The following is a 17,028-nucleotide window of genomic DNA, read 5'->3' as shown; positions in this document are numbered from 1 at the left end:
GGACCGGGGCACGAACCCGTGTCCCCTGCATCGGCAGGCGGACTCTCAACCGCTGTGCCACCGGGGAAGCCCACATCTAAATTTTTAAAGCCGCTGTATTTTGGAGTATCTTCATTAGGCTACAAAGCCCACCTCCTTGTCTAGGCCCTGAAGGAAGGCAGGGCCAAATCCCAGGCTCCTGGTGGAGGGAACTGCAGAGTTTCTGGAGCCTTCACACTCTTGTGCCCCCTTTCTGCTGTGGGGTCCAAAGCACCTGCAGACTCAGGCTCCTGGTTTCAGAAGTGAGCCAGGCCTGACACCATGTTGACAGGTGGAGATTTTAATGAGGGTAGGAGAGTGGGGCCATCTGGTGGGGCCCCGGCTATAGGCTGGCCCTCTTCTTCTCTGGCTTGGCCTCTGGATCCCTCCTCAGTAGTGGACGCAGTAGAGCTGGACGCTGCCACTGATTCGCAGTTCCCGCAGCCGCTCCAGGGCCTGCTGGCCCAGGCTGGTGGCCCCCACGCCCTGCCCACTGAGCGCCAGCTTCAGCTCTCCCTCTTGGCATAGGAGCAGAACCTGGGAAAGCAGGGCATGGGGCTCTGCAGGCTTCCAGACCCTCCCTTGCCTGCCTGATGCCCCACCTGGCAAGGACACAAAGACTGGACTCATGGGGCACCCAGTGGTGGAAAAACCAGGACTAGTGGCCCAGCTCATCATCAGCCCTTCCACAAGGATCTGCCCAGGCCTTGGCCTCAGTTTCACCATCTGTAAAAGGGGTCATTGCTCTCCCTGGACGAGTGGTCTCAACCTCAGCGGCACACTGGAGTCATTAGGGGTGCTTTTTGATGATGCTGAGGCCAGGGCCCCCCCTGATTAATGAAAGAGGGGTTTCTGGGCATGGGATCCCCAGCCCAGATCTCCTCTCCCCCAGCGGGCATTGGCTTCCCTGCCGCCCCGATGCACCCCCAGTCTCCCGGACGGGAATGCAGCTCTGCACTCCACCCCAGAGGGACCAGGCATCTTGGCTCCGACCCACCTCGAAGAATCGCTGTGGGTAGAAGAGGAAGGGGGCCAAGATCAGTTTCTTCCGGCCCCAGCGGGAGACCCAGGCCAGAGTTCTGTCGGCGAAGGAAGCCCGGAGCGTCACAGGAACGTGGGCGGCCTCGTCCAGCAGACTGAGCGTGAAACTGTGGAAAGGGGTGGGAGAACGGGCTTGAAGGCTTGCTAAGTGCCAGGTGCGGTGCTAAGCCTTGATGTTGGGGGCCCAGGGCTGACTTAACCTGTAGAAATGTTCTGGCTGGTCCACGGTATTCTTCAACTTTAAAGTAATACCATTTTCAAAAATTGAGAAAGTTTATATAAAAGATAGCTTTCAGCTTCTCTTTTAAAATAATTAGAAGATCTGGCATCAGAAGATCTATGGAAATATTCTTTCCACTTCACCACATTCCCAACCTGCTGCCTCACTATTTATGTGACCTGCCTGGCCTCTGAGGACACGTGAATTCATGGCCCTTGAGAGAGAGCAGTAAATTCATTAGCTGTGTCACTAATAATAGCCATGTGAACTGAGCTAAGATAAGCACCTGGTCTCCTGTCTCCAAGCTTGGGGAGGAGTGGGGGTTCTTTCCTTCACTGGGAACTTTTTCATTTTCCCTGTAGAGTGGGATTATCTTTCTCCTTTTTTTCTGATGGGGAAACTCAGCACTCCAGGCTAAGAGAGGTGTAGTGACTTGCCCAAGACCACAGTTTTTAAGAGGAAAAACCAGGAATCCAATCCAGTCATGCCCAGCTTTGGAGGCTTATGCTATCCAGGGCTGTGCTGCATGCCTGCCCATAATTCACAGGCCTGATCAAGAGCATGCAGGGCAAGGATTAGTGAGGTCAGTGACTTCAAAAACAAAACCAAAACAGAAGGGCGTAGGGCAGGGAGAACATAGGGCACTAGCCTTACTTCCCTGGCCCTCCGCCAAAAGAATTCTGATATCACCACATTTGTGGACCACTTGCTATGTGCCTGTCACAGTTCTCCGTATTTACACCATTCCTGAAGCTGGCACTATTTTTATCCCTTTTTACAGACAGGGAAACTAAGGCACAGAAGGGAAAAGTAACTGCTGTGAAGTTGCACAGGTTTTAAGTGTCCTCAGCAGAAGTCAAACCCAGGAAATCTGGCCCAGAAAAGTCATGAAATCCAATGCAATTCCAGAAGGAAGGAAGGGAGGAGGGAAGGAAGGATGGAGGGGAAGAAGGAAAGGAAAGAAGGAAAAGGAAAGAAACAAAGAAAGGGAACGAGAAAGACACGTGTCTAACCGGCTTGGAATCCGCAGGTTTGGGAAATGAAGCAGGAGCACCCGCTATGGGAGAAGTCAGGAAGCGTCCACTTGGTTACTGAGTCCCTCCAAGTCCCCACCTCCCAGCACTGGGCCTCTTCTCTGGGGTCGCCTGGCTGTGTTTCCTAAACCAGGGCACTGTGGGAGGTCACATCCTCTCTCTGGGTTTCAGCCTGTGCCTTTAAAGGGCCTTTCCTGAGGCTCCATCTGGGACCTGCGGTGAGAGGCTGGTTGGCCTGACCACATGCACAGGCAGGGAAGATACTCCCAGAGTGGGAGTTGCTGGTGCCACGAAGGCACCAGAGCCCTGGACCCAATCCCAGATCAGACTTTCACAAGCTCTGCGACCTTGGGCGACTTACTTCTGCTCTCTGCTCCTCTGTTTCCTGATCTGGAAGATGGGGATTAAGTAGTGGTGCTGGAGGTTAAAGCGGTGATGTTTATCAAGCTTGTGCCTAGCACAGAGATGCTCCTCCTTTCCCCCTCCTTCTGCATACTTACTCTTTTGGCTCTGGCAAGACCAGCCCCCTCACTATGATGACCTGTCCGGGCCAGAGACCCTGGGGAAGGGCACGCGAGCAGGGCACCTCCTGAAGGAACACGGGAGATGTCTGAGAGGGGCACTCACAGAGGGGCTCGGGGAGGGATACTGCCCCTAGGAGCTGCTTCATGGGCTGCCCTCAGGGGCCAGGGAGCCCCGGGGCTGGTTAATCTCTGCCTCTAGGCCTGAAGCCAGGAGGAGACAGCTCTGCTCAGTTATTAAACACCTACTGCAGGCCTGTCTCCAGTACTCGGCTCTCTCTGGCCTCCCCCGCACCGGCCCAGCCCCCGTGCTGGGAGCCCCTGATGCTGTGCTCCAAACTGTAATGACTCATTCATTGGTCTGCCCCCCTACCAGCCTGCGGGCAGCTGGGGGGCTGGGACTGATTCGTCCCTCCATCCTAGAGCCTGGCTCTGGGCCTAGCACAGGAGAGTATCAGATAACTGTGTGCAGAATAAATGGAGAAAAGGTAAAATGAAGCTGGAGCTTCAGCCTGAAGTCGACTGGCCCACCCATAGCCTGCAGTTTCCTGTAAAGAAGGGGAGACCCTGATGCTGAGGCCATATGCCACCAGCATATGGGATATGAGTGAGAGGGGGTGCCCTCCCACTCCTGATGGAGCAGGAGAGGGACTGTCCCTCTGCCAGGCCGAGGAGGAGGTCACTCACCAGGCTGGGGCTCTTCAGCAGGAAAGGCTGTCAAGGAAAGAAAGAGGGGACATGGAGGCCACATGGTGTTTGCTCATTGAAAGGGAACCTCTTGATATTATTCTTAAAAAATGGGGATATTTGGGGTTTGCCCCTCTCAGAGAAAATACGGGAAAATGACTGGAACCCCAGTGGGGCCCTCTTGAATTCAGGTGGACACCAGCTCTGGAATAATGCAGAAGAACTGGATGGGGGGTGAGGGGGGGTGGTGGTCCTGTCATTCACTCACTTTGTGGCTCTGAGCAAGTCCCTGGGCCTCATCTCCCCTTCTGCCCTGCAGGCCAACCCGCTACCTCACAGGGATGCTAAGAACGGAAAGCTCCAATTGAGACGGATCTTCTGATAGGAAGATGGGGCCCTGCCCGTTCCGGGAAGCCAGCCTACCCCAGCCATCCTCCCGAGCTGGCCCTGGCGCTGGGAGAGGCAAATCCAGGCTCCCAGGGACTGAGGTGGGGCCAGCCGTCTCCACGGCAACCGCACAGTGAGGGAGGGGGGCAGCTGGGCCTTGCGCAAAATGAGCAGCCGCCCAGCGAGGGGCAGGTCCCGCTGGGGGAGGAGGGAGAGCCAGTGGCTCAGCTGGCGTGGCTGGGACCGCGAGGGCCAGCCCCTGCTCCCAGGAGACTCACGTGTCCAACCGGATACTCGCTACCGCCCTCCACAAATGGCTGTTAGGAGAGAGAAAAAGCAACAGGCCAGATTCGGGACCGCTCAAGCCCCAGAGCTTGATTGATTTGGCTCCCACCTGCCCTCCTGTGCCCGGGAGGGGGCAGAGGCCGGCTTTGGCCTTGATAGCTCCTCCTCTCCCCCCCGAGGCCTTGTCAGGGCTTCTCAAACCCGGCATTTTGAACATGCTGATTCCTGGGCCCCACCTCTGACTTACTGAATCAGAATCTCTGATGGCGGGTCTCAGAAATCTGCGTTTTTAATCAGCTCCTCAGCTGGGAATGATACCCCACGGGTCCAAGACTCCAAGTCATTTGCCTTCTGGCCACTACTCCTCATTGACTAGACCCCATGCCCAGGAGAGGATTCTGCCCGAGGCTCTCGGACCCACCTTCTGTGGTCACCTCACCCCTCCTCATGTCCAACACCTGGATGGATGCCCTCCACCTTGGCTATAATTGGTGTGACAGGGCTTGTCTGGGGCGGGAGGGGGTCCTGGGCCTGTCCAGGCATCAGGGGAAGTCAGAGGCTGCTGCCACCCAGGACTTGGCCCCAAGGGAGCTTACGTGGATGTTCAGAAATCCAACGGCCGTCACCAAGATATCTCCATATATGCCCAAGGTGTCCACACGAGACAGCGGGAGTTGGTAGCGGTAATGGAGAAAGTGCTTTCCATTCACACTCACCTAGAGAGACAGACAGACTAGGCTGGCTCAGCAGCAGCTGAGGTTTCTGAGTTCATACTAACGTGCCAGGCATCCTGAACATCCCTTCTGGAATTTTCCTCATTTAACTTCACACCAACTCTACGAGGCAGGCATGTTTTTACAGACCAGGTGCCCGAGGCTTGGGGAGCTTAAGTAGCCTCCCCAGGGTTGGGGAGCTGGCAACCTCAATGCCCCTCCTGGCCCCTGACACCCCATGCTGGCCCCCTTTCGCCTCTCAGCTGACCCACCGGCAGCTGGCACGGTAGCCCCCCGAGCCCTCCCCACCATCCACAGGTGAGGAGCCGCAGGAGGCTGTGTGACCCCTGTCCCACAGGTCCCTCCCTCCACGGCCGGCTCCCACCAGCTCCCCCTCCCCTGGAGAAGTCTGAAGATCTTCCTGGCCAGAGTTCACATCAGCGGCGAAAGCCTTGAGGCTTCACTCTCCCTGTCCCTTCCCCCTCTTCCGTGGGATGGGGAGAATGAAAGCGCCCTCCCCATGCACTGTTGTGAGGTTGCAGTGAGCCGACATTTAAGGGATTAGAACAGCGCCCGGCAAACGGCAGGCACTCTCTAGACGCTCCCTGCGGTGGTGGCGGTGGCACCCTCCGCAGGGCTGGCACCATAGGGCCTGCTGAATGCTGCCACGGGTATCGGGCCAAGTGGGCCCAGGGCAGCTTGGAACCGGGCTTGGCGGCTCCTTGGTCCTCTGGGTACTGGACTCTGTGCCCCATCCCCCCAAATACCCCTTAACACAGTGACATGGGGAACTCGACTGAAGGAAAGAGAAGCAGAGGACACAAGTTCTAGACCCCCTGATGTCCCCTTCCATTCACCCTCATCTCTTCATTTCCAAAGAGGAAGAGGATGAGGAAGCTCGCTCCTCTCGGCAGGGCCAGATGGGGCCACCGGGCCTCGGCTTGCCAGCGCCCGCCGCGCAGGGTGTTGCAGATGACGTGCGGCTTGGTGGTGTGGAAGCGAGGGTTGAAGTGGATGGCGATATCTGGCCGGGGGTGCAGGCTGCAGCCGCACTGGAAGTCCACCTGGAACCTAGGGGAGATGAGGCCCCCAAAGGGCACCTCCTGTCAGAGACTCCCGGAGACCCTGAAGGTAGAGAGGAAGCCCTGTGGAGCGCTCCCCTTACCTGCGTGCGTTTAGAGGGACCGCTCCCTGGAGCACGACCATCTTGCCCGCTCGCAGGCCGCCCCAAATTGTCGTGACATAAGGAACCACCTGAACAAGGGGAGAAACCCATCCATACAGGGTTGAAGAAAGGGCCTAGGGACCCCTGGGTCGGGGGTGGGGTGGGGAGGGAAGAGGAACAAGAAGTCTCAGCTCTCCCGCCCCAAACGGAAAATGTCCTAATGGGGAAAAATTAGTTTTCTCTGAAGTGTTCTCTTCCATCTACTCCCCTTTCGTGGACCATCACACATCAAAGCCACACTGCACGGGCAAACCAGATTCAGCCCCACTGCCCCCTTGGAGCACCAGCCCAGCCCCTTCCCCCAGCTCCTAGGGCACAGCAGTGTCCCCAGTGAGGCTTACTGTTCCCTGGCTGCCACCCTGGCCTCTAGAAGCCTGCTGTCGAGGCTTCCCAGGGACTGTTTATTGGCCAGAGCCTGGGAAGTGGGAGGCAGAGGGTGGACAAATTGGGATCTGAGCGCAGACCCTGATATGGGGGCCTGGAGAGATACCTGATAATGACCCAGCCTACCTTCCCAGCTCACCTTTCCCCTGGCATTCCTAAAATACGGCGTACACTTTTACCACTCCTGACCCTTTCTACCCTGTGAAATCTGACTTGACTTTGCAGGCTCTGACACCTTCTCCAAGCATCATCCGTGTTGGTGCCTGAGTCACTCCTTCCCTCACCGTGCTCTCCACTGGCATGGCTAGCTCGGCCCTTGGCCGTCTGGCTTAGAGGGAGCCGTGTGGCTGGCTGTTCCTGCTGGAAGGCACAAGCCCTTCAAAGCCGAAGCCCTGTCTTCCGCTTCTACAGGCTCAGCGCCTGGCCTGGCACAGAGTGGGCTCTGAGGAGGTATGTGCAGAATAAATGTGAACATGCAGCAGGTACACACTGAGAAGTATCTCAGGACTGGGCCTCATGCGGTGTTCTCCAACTCCTAGCAGCCTTCAGAAGCCTGAACTGCCCAGAAAGAGCTGAGATCCAACAGTGTTGCCCTCCAGGTGGGATTTCGCAGCTTGCAAAGCAAGGGGCCACTGCAACCCGGGCGGCTGCTTCACCCCATCACTCAGGCACCTGGGGAGGTGTGGGAGACCCCGGGGCTGTCAGAGCACCAACATCTTAGCCAGGCTCGGCATGTCAGTCCCTCCTGCTTCCCAGGCTCTGGGCCTGGCCTGTAATTAACTGAGCCAAAGCAGTTCTCCTGGGAGGTGAGGACCAAGTAAAGAGAACGTGATAATTAGTGCTCATCAGTGGGAGGGTGGAGTCTGCTGGGAGTTCAGCCTTCTGTAAAGCACTGTCAGCCTACTGAGCTGAAGGAGGAATGGAGGAAACCCCAACACCCTCTCTCACTTGGAGGTTCCGACCTGACTCCCAGGCTGGAGATGAGCCTGCCCTTCCTAGTAATCAATGTCCCCCCAGTGATACTACGCACTCCCCCAGACCCTCCTAGCCACCCATCGTACAGCAGGGGACACCACTCTGTCTCCAGGCCCTACTACTTTTGAAACGCAAGGACCCTGTGAACCCAACAGTCATTGACACGCGAGTGGGAATGAGCTGTCAGCCGCTTTGCTGAGCTCAGGATGGCCTTCCAGAGGCCATGGGCAGGGGCCAGGGAAACAGGACCTGTGACTGAGGGCCTCTCCAGCCCCCAACCTGGGAGACTGGGCCCAGCTGGAAGGGGGGCCCTGAGACCCAGGAGGTTCCAGACCCGAGCGGCTGCTCACCGGGTGGAAGACTGGCGGCTGCAGGATGAACGTGTCAGGAAGCGGGTCCAGTTTTTCTCCAGGTGACATGGTGGAGGGGGGGGGCTCCAACTTGGGCTGCAGATCCTGATTCCAGGAGGCCTGCCGCCACTGGACTGACTCACCTTTCCCGGCCAGATCCTAAATGCCTGGGGCAGCTCTCCCAGCTGTCAGTCTCACCTGCACCTGGCAGGGTCCTTCCTAATGGTGCTTGGAGCAGGTCTGGGAGGGCAGCTGTCCAGCGCCCCCACCCCAGCTCCAGCCCCAGCCCCAGCCCCACCGGCTGGACTGGGTGTCCGAAGAAATCCGTGTTGGAGGGCGCGAAGCTCGTACTAACTAACCCTCGGGGTCTGAAGCACAGAGCCCGTTGCAGAGGGAAGCCAGAGGCTGGCTCCTTTGGGGCCAGCGGGGTTTGTGATTTCCGGAGCTGCAGCCTGAGCCCTCCAGGGGTCAGAGGCAGGGGTGACGGTACACGGGGGCAGGTCCCAGGAGAAGCCCCGCCCCCAGCTTCCTGGACACCAAATGAGTGGCTTCCCCTCCCCTCCCCACAAAGGTTTCCATCTCTCTCCCTCATTTCCTCACCCCTTTCTCCACTCTTCTCCCTTTGGCAAATTTTACAGTCCTTTGGGGCTCCATTTCAGCACTGGGTGGAAATGCCAGGGCCCGGCTGGGGTCACAAGAAAGTGGGATGGGGAGAGGGGAGAAAAGGCAGGGAGAGAGAAGACCCTCTTAGGCTCAGAAAAGGGAGTGGTGGGCAGTGGGGAGCACACAGCCGCAGCGAAGGACACCTGGGTACTTGCTCAGCTTCTGCTCGAATGTGCTGTGTGCCCTGGAGCAAGTCACTTACCCTCTCTGGGGCTCCCTTTGATTATCTGTATATAGAAAGGGTGATCACAGTAGCGTGTCTCCTGTCTCGAAGGGAGGGCTGTATCTGGGGGTGGGTCTAGATTTCTGTCTTTTTTTTTTTTTTTTCAAGCTCCCCTATGATCCTCTGGACTGGAATCATTCTGGTTCTGGTTCAAATTCCAATAAGCCTTTCCCTTTAAAAAGCAGCACAACCTCTCAACTTTATCCTGAGTTGGGAGGCCCCAGGATCTGACCACAGCGTCAGACGTGGCAGCAGGGAATTGCTGGCAGGACCAGGCTGGGCAAAGAGGCTCAAGGGCACGGGGGCGGTGAGGGAAAAGTAAGCAGCTGCTCTGATGGTGGGGCGAGTACTCGGGCAGTCCTGCGGAAAGACGTGTGTTAGCCGTGCTGCTGAAGGGCTGCCTGGAAGCTTGTTAGAGATGCAAACTTTTGGGCCCCACCCCGGAACTACTGGGGGGGGGCAGAGCCCAGGAATCAGCATTTTAACGTACTCTCCTGGTGATTCTGATGCATGTTAATGTTTGAGGAGCACTGACTTAGGTCCTAACCGGCAGGGCTTGGGATACGGAGCCAAGGTGTTTGTTCGGATCCTGCTGGGTGGGTGGAGCTGCGTGGCTGAAGGTGTTTCGCGGGGGAAATTTGATCAGAGGTGCATTGAGGAAGGAGGAGAAATGAAAGGTGGAGAAGCCATCTGGGCAGGGACAAGGTTGGCCTGGCCACTGGGAGTCAGATCTGGGTCCTGGGCCCAGCCCAGCAGCACCCAAATGGTGCCCCTCCGCCACTCCCATCCCAGCCTCAGTGCCTCTTCTGTGAATTGAGGAGCCAGGGCCACCATAACGAAATACCATGGACTGGGTGGCTGAAACAACAGGAGTTGATTTTCTCTCAGTTCTGGAGGCTAGAAGCCCAGATCAGGATGTCAGCAGGCTTGTTTTTTTTCTGGGGCCTCTCTCCTTGGCTTGCTGATTTTCTGTCCTAATCTCTTCTTGTAGGGAGACTGGTCATATTGGATTAGGGTCCATCCACTTGCCCTCATTTTACCTTAATTATTTTTTTAAAGGCCTTATCTCCAAATACAGTCACATCCTATGTACCGGGGGTTAAGACTCAACGTATGACTTGGGGTGGGGAACACAGTTCAGCCCATAACAGAAGAGTAGTTATAACTGTTCTCTTTCTGAAACTCCAAGGTATTGCAGCAGTCAGGAGAGGGGGTGCTGAGGGCCTGCAGTGGGAAGGCAGCAGAAGGAAGGGGGATGGTGCATTTCATTTCTCTTTTCAGGTGACCCCAGCTTTTGACAGCTGGGAGGGACCTGGTTGGCTTAAAGCACATGTCCAGAACTTGTTGAAGCTGAGGCCCCAGAATAAGAGAGGGTCTTAGTGTCTGTTGTTCTGTCTTGGGGTGGGCACAGGGGGGTAAATTCCTCTTCCTGAGCCAGAGTGACGGGGGGACTTATGGGAGAGCTCCAGGAAAGGGCTGATGGTGACCCCGACGCTGGCAGGTGGATTTCCCCTGCCCCAGACTGGCACCCTCCCACCCCATCCTCCCAGTTCCCTCCACCCTGTGCTTTTTCCTCAGAGCACTTAACATAACTTGTCATTATATACTGAAGAATTGTTTGGAACTTCCCTGGTGGTCCAGTGGTCAAGACTCCGTGTTCCCAATGCAGGGGGCCCGGGTTCGATCCCTGGTCAGGGAACTAGATCCCGCATACCGCAAAAAAAAAAAAAAAAAAAAAAAAAAATCCCACATGCTGCAACGTAGACCTGGCACAGCCAAATAAATAAATAAATATTAAAAAAAAGAATTGTTTAATGTTTGTCTCCCATTTCCCCTACTCCCCACCTATAAGTTCCACGAGGGCAGATTTATTCTTACACTCTCAGTACCAAGCAAATGCCTGACACAGAGGAAGTGCTCAAAATCTATTTAAAGACTGAATGACTGTAAGAGGTGATGGTTTATGGCTCCTGTCCCGTCTCTGCCTCCTTCTCTGTCTCTCCCCCAGCAGGTGTGGAATTGTGGCCCAAACACAAAATTGTCCATATACTCTTCTAGCTGGCCACAGATTGTAATTGAGGCAATTTTATTGATATCTGTCAATTACCAGTTAATAGCCTGGGAAACATAATCCATGGTCAGGGATCTCAAGGTGCCCCACTCTCCCCCTTTCTATGATCCAGCAGCCTCTTTCACAATCCCTGCTCCTGAATGGCTATAACTCTCTGGGCCTAGGGAGGGACTAATGCATAGATTAACCTACTTTGGTCTACATCTCCACCCCTTTCTTCTATCTAATTCCTTCTATCTGGAAACTCTCATGGATCCTCTTTCTCTCAGGACCAGTTTTGCATCATCCTGGAACAGAGGGTAGGATAATTAGGAGAAATACTAGGCTAGAAGAATTGACAGAATCCGACAGCTGCCTGGATAAGGGAGACAAGGAGAAAGGGCCCCCAAAAGTGACTCCAACATCCTGAATCAAATGATTGGGAAGATTCTGGAAAAACAGGGAAGATCTAGGTATAATCTGGGGGGTTGGCAAGCTGGCTAATCTCAGCCAAGACCATTTTGGAGGAGGTGGGCGTACAGGAATCAGTCTGGTTGGAGCCCGGACACCAGGGATGTCCAGTCAGTGTTTTTGAAGGAATGGACGCTATTGCGTAAAAACATGTTCATATACTCTTGAGAAAACAGTTTCAATTTCTTTTGGTGCTATTCTGCCCTGTAAGTGAGTTTTAGTGGCTGCAACAATTTTTCATAACTGGGTGCCGTGGCCGTTAAAGGGACCAACAATCAGTCTTGCTCTCAGGGAGCTTCCAGTCTAATCGGAGAGAGAAGACAGACACTCGGAGGGGAGAACCGATAGGACAAAGCCAGCTTCTTTTTATTTATCTGTTCCCCCCAAAGAGATAGAACCATTTGGATAGAAATATAAAATCGGGCAAAGAACAAGCATCACCCATAACCTCAGTAAGCTAACACGACGCTTCTTGTTACTTTGATGTATCTCCTACTGAACTTCTTCCCTCCCCTGCAGATCATACATTTATTACAGAATCTCAACTCAAAACCTGAAGTAGCTTGATTTTTTTCCAACCACTGCTTTTGCCCGTATATGTTGACTCTCTCTTCCCTGGTGGGTTGAAGACCCCATAATATCCCAGGCAGTTCCCATCACTTTCCAGTCACTTTTGGTTACTGAAACTCAACACTGTTTAGCACTGATCATCAATGGTTGTTGACATCACGTAAAGAACGAGAAGCAGACACATTTACTTCCTGATGGTAGAACACATTGTCACTAATGAAATCCTCTTGAAGAAAAAGCCATCTGATCTAAATTTGATTGAGCCTCTAGACTTAACCACCAGCTTACAGGAACACAGGGCACAAATGATCATCCTGAACAATAGCAGAAAAATTCACACCCTGGGAGACTTTACAGGACCCATGACCCAGTTTCTTCAATTAAAAAATTAAAGGGGGAAAAAAAAAGGTGGAGGAGAAACCCGTAAGATCACAGGTTGGCAAACTCTTTCTGCAAAGGGCCAGAGAGTAAGTATTTTAGGCTTTGAAGGCCATGAAGTCTCAGATGCCACAGCACCTATGCGACCCTGACCTTGTAGTGGGAAAGTTGCATAGACAATATGTAAACGATGGGCGTGCCTATGTTCAAATAAAACTTTATGGATGCTGAAAGTTGAATTTCATATAATTTTCACATGACACAAAAGTTGAATTTCATATAATTTTCGCATGACACAAATTTCGAAACCCTTTAACAATGTATAAAACCAATCTTAGCACTTAGGCCACACAAAAATGGGCAGTGGGGGGTAGTTCGTGGGTAGCCTGCTGACTCCTGCTTTAGTTAAAAGTAAGTATGAGGGGGCCTCCCTGGTGGCGCAGTGGTTGCGCGTCCGCCTGCCGATGCAGGGGAACCGGGTTCGCGCCCCGGTCTGGGAGGATCCCACATGCCGCGGAGCGGCTGGGCCCGTGAGCCATGGCCGCTGAGCCTGCGCGTCCGGGGCCTGTGCTCCGCAACGGGAGAGGCCACAACAGAGGAAGGCCCGCATACCACAAAAAAAAAAAAAAAAAAAAGTAAGTATGAGGGACATCAACCAGTTCTAACTTATGGTTTTAGCTGGATTTTGGTTCAAACAAAAAAGAGTTAAACAACGTACCAACAGTCAGGGAGATGTGAACATTGATTGCCCATTTGAGGACATGGAACTGCTGAAATGTTTTAAAATGTGCTAATGATATTGTGTTCATCTTTATTTCTTATCCTTTGGAAATATGTAGTGAAATATTTACAGATGGAAGAATAAGGCATCTGCCACGTGCTCCAAAATAATCTGGGTATAGAGGAAGTGGGTGGGGGATATAGATGAACCAAGACTGGCCATGTCCTGATGACTGGAGAAGCTGGGTGAAAGGTAAATGGGGACCCATTATTCTGTTTCCTCTACTTTTATTTGTGTGTGAACATTTTCATAATAAAAAGTGAAAAAACCCAAACCAAACCAAAACCAACATCAAACGAAAAACCCCAAATCCAAGACCACAGCTCAATCAGTGCACAGCTTTTTTTTTTTTTTTTTTTTTTTTTTTGTGGTACGCGGGCCTCTCACTGCTGTGGCCTCTCCCGTTGCGGAGCACGGGCTCCGGACGCGCAGGCTCAGCGGCCATGGCTCACGGGCCCAGCCGCTCCGCGGCATGTGGGATCTTCTCGGACCGGGGCACGAACCCGTGTCCCCTGCATCGGCAGGCGGACTCTCAACCACTGCGCCGCCAGGGAAGCCCAGGACTTGCATTTTTTAAGGTTAGGCTCTGGAGTTTCTTTAGTATATGTGCTGCCCAAGTGATCACTCTGGAGTTTCTTTTGATAACGTTATAAGCAAAAGCGGGTCTGTAGAGCTCAGTGTTAATGGCAAGAATGTAATACAAGATGAATAGGATTTTACTTAATAATAGCGAAATAAGGAGTGTATAGCATTGCTTCTCTACAGTTTTTTACTCAGCAGAGATCTGCGAGGATAGTCTTGTCCTTGGCCTCAAGGTGCTCGTGGACTATTTGGATAATAGGAGGAAGAGAGGAATTTATCTTATAATATGACAAGCAACATCATTACCAGCTCCCTATATGAAACTTAATGTAACATTAATACACGGTTTCATTCACTTGCCCCTGTTTCAGAGTCAGGACAAAAACCTGCTGGGATGTATCACTTCAAGCTGTTCTGTTTTCATCTTAACCTGACTGAAGTCTACGTGTAGGTCTTTGACGGACATGCTTACTTTTCACCTTCACTAACCTCATGCCATTTTGAGGCTCTGGATACATCCCTTCTATCATTTGACTCCTATTTCTGCTGATTTCATCAAGACATGTACATACCCTTTAAAATACATGGAACGACTTACTGCTTTGTGTAACAGGGGTGAATTAATGCCAAGATAGGACAGATGAAATAAATGCATCTTGAGGTCCTAGCACATGAGGAGCGCCAGCTCTTTTACTCAAATGAGGCCTCAGAGATTGCTCACCATGGACACACGTCCACCCCCACCCTGCGCACATTCTCTCCTTTTTGTTTTCTATTGTCCGGATCTGTAGATCATCTCCAAATTCATCTTGTATCTCTCTCCTTCCCCTGATCACTCTGTACCAACGATCCCCGTCTCTTTTCTGTACATTTCATGAACCCAAGTCCTCCCTTTCTCAGAGCCTTTGCACTCACTGGGTTGCCAAGACTGCTCTTTCCTGGTTTTGCAAATCCAGCTCACATATGTTGTTATGGACTCCGTGTATGTGGTTCCCTCCCTCCCCCCACCACATTCATATGTTGGAGTCCTAATCTTCAGCATGACTCTATTTGGAGTAAGAAGTAATTAAGGTTAAATGGGATCATAAGGGTGGGGCCCTAACATGATAGGATTAGTGCCCTTATAAGAAGGGACACCAGAGAGCTAGCTCTCTCTCTCCACACACAAAGAAGTAGTCACCTGGGAGTTCCCTGGTGGTCTAGTGGTTAGGATTAGGAGCTTTCATTGTTGTGGCCAGGGTTCAGTCCCTGGTTGGGGAACTGAGATCTCCCATGTGTTGTCATGTGAGCTTGCAGTGAGGTGGCACCTGCCTACAAGCCAAGAGAAGAGGCCTCAGAGTGAAACTTACCTTGCTGGCACCTTGGTCTTTGGACTTGCCAGCCTCCAGAACTGTGAGAAAATCAATTTCCCTTGTTTAAGCCACCCAGTGTGTGGTATTTTGTTATGGCAGCCCAAGCAGACCAGTGCATGTCTTCTGGTCAGAAAGGCCCTCCCTGACCTCTCTATGGGAAGGCCAGCTCCTCCTCGGGGGCTCTTGATCTCAGCCTCTACCACTTTATCAGGACCCTTTGCTGCTGATTAATCTTCTCTCTCTGCCGCCTTCAACATCTCCCTCCCGCCGGAGCCGTGCTACCAGCACTCACATGTGCTGTCGTCTTTCCTGTCTTGAAAATGCCCTCCCTGGACCCCTGTTTCTGTCCATTTCCCACCTGGTGCCCCTCCTCCCTTTCACAACCAGTATCCTGAAGGAGTCGTCTGCCCTCATGGTCTCCTGTCTATAACTGGTGTCGGAAAGACCTCCACCTCCACCATGATGGGGTCCCTAAACACAAAAAATCCTGAAAACAGACAAACAAACAAACCTCAACCAACCAACCAAGCAAACAAAAAACCCCCGGAGCTCATAGCTACAGAGAACAGATTGGTGGTCGCCAGAGTCAGGGAGTGGGAGGTGGGCAAAATGGGTGAAGGGGGTCAAATGGTACAAATGTTCAGTTATAAAACCAAACAGGCTGTGATGTACAGCATGGTGGCTGTAATTAATAATGCTGTATTGTATATTTGAAACTTGCTAAGAGACTAAATCTTAACAGTTCTCTTCACAAGGAAAAACAACTTCTATAACTATGTATGGTGATGGGTGTTAACTAGACTTATTGTGGTGGTGACCATTTTGCAATAGATACAAATATCAAATTATTATGTTGGATACCTGAAACTGATATAATGTTGCATGCCAGTCATACCTCAATAATAATTAAAAAAAAAAAATCCCAAGGGAAAGGCTCGGACTGGCCTGAGTTGAAAGGGTGCAATGATTGGCACCCCCACTAGGATCACAGGCATGGGGAGGAAGGGAGAAATTACCCAAAGAGAAATGAGAGGGCTGCTATCAGAAGAATCCAAACCATCTACCATGGCTACACTTTAGTACATATGGTACTAAAGTAGTCTTAGCCTTCCAGCATATCACCCCATTTATTGCCTTAATAGCATGTATCACATTACATAGTCATTTTGCTTATTGACTGTCTGTCTTCTTCCAAAAGAGGGCAGAGCTTTTGTCAGCCTTATTCACTGCTGTATTCCCAGTGCTTAAACTAGTAGGTGCTTGATAAATATTTGTTGATTGAATACATAAAGGGAGAATTTCTGGGGGGAATAAAACCATTGTATTCACTGCAAGGGATTAGAAAAAAGTTCACCATGGCAGATTCATAACAGAGTAATTAGGAGTGAGGCGCTCCACTGGGGCATACAATAATCTTTTGACATTTGTAAAATGTTCTTTTGTAAAGACCAACATCTTTGCTCTCTTGGAAGTTCTACTGAGAATGTGTCGAACACCTAGTAAGTGGCAGAGTTGGGATTTGAACCAGGTCTCCTAACAACAAACCCTGTCTTCTTTCTATGACTTTGTAGCTGCCTACCATTCTTTTTTTTTTTTAAAGAAATATGCACATTTTATTTCAATAAATACATACATACAAAACCCCTACAAATGAACATTTATATGTATATATATGCTAATCTGTTGACTTGGGGTAAAACTTTTTCTTTGAGTATGAATCTTGCTTAAGTACAAAAAGTATCTTCTATGATTTCCATTTTCCATTTCTTTTAGATGGTACATAAACTTGAAGATGCTTGTAAAGCAATCTGAGTGCAGATATCTTTTAAGTATTTACAATTTTTCCAAATCTTTTACGATTATCTTCCCTATACCTTCTTTTCTTTCTTTCTTTATTTTCTTATTAGTCATCCATTTTATACACATCAGTTGTATACATGTCAAAACCAATCTTTGTTTGGTTTGTTTTTGTAGGTCCTTTTCTTCTCTTGTGTTTCCCACTTAGAGAAGTTCCTTTAGCATTTGTTGTAGAGCTGGTTTGGTGGTGCTGAATTCTCTTAGCTTTTGCTTGTCTGTAAAGCTTTTGATTTCTCCATCAAATCTGAATGAGATCCTTGC

At 51.6% G+C, this 17,028-nt stretch overlaps 1 protein-coding gene across 3 annotated transcripts; it reads right to left on the bottom strand.

The window, feature by feature from the left end:
- Positions 1–98: 98 nt before the first annotated feature.
- Positions 99–7,938, bottom strand: LGALS12 (galectin 12). Of its 3 annotated transcripts, XM_007118849.4 has the most exons (9): positions 7,841–7,938; positions 6,072–6,160; positions 5,764–5,977; positions 4,790–4,909; positions 4,187–4,225; positions 3,522–3,548; positions 2,814–2,902; positions 1,016–1,166; positions 99–555 (listed from the first exon to the last, which is right to left on the bottom strand). In XM_007118849.4, exons 1-9 carry the CDS (start codon positions 7,907–7,909, stop codon positions 409–411), a joined length of 945 nt encoding a protein of 314 aa, XP_007118911.2. In that variant the 5' UTR covers positions 7,910–7,938; the 3' UTR covers positions 99–408. The 3 variants fall into 3 exon arrangements, with proteins under 3 accessions (XP_007118911.2, XP_028357321.1, XP_028357320.1); XM_028501520.2 differs by lacking the exon at positions 3,522–3,548; XM_028501519.1 differs by lacking the exon at positions 99–555 and having other exon boundaries at positions 693–1,166; positions 7,841–7,911.
- Between the last annotated feature and the right edge of the window lie 9,090 nt (positions 7,939–17,028).

The sequence above is a fragment of the Physeter macrocephalus genome, chromosome 16 (genome assembly GCF_002837175.3).
Source record: "Physeter macrocephalus isolate SW-GA chromosome 16, ASM283717v5, whole genome shotgun sequence".
Lineage (NCBI taxonomy): Eukaryota > Metazoa > Chordata > Mammalia > Artiodactyla > Physeteridae > Physeter > Physeter macrocephalus.
Note: the sequence above shows the minus strand (reverse complement) of the source record. Positions and strands in the feature narration are given on the sequence as shown.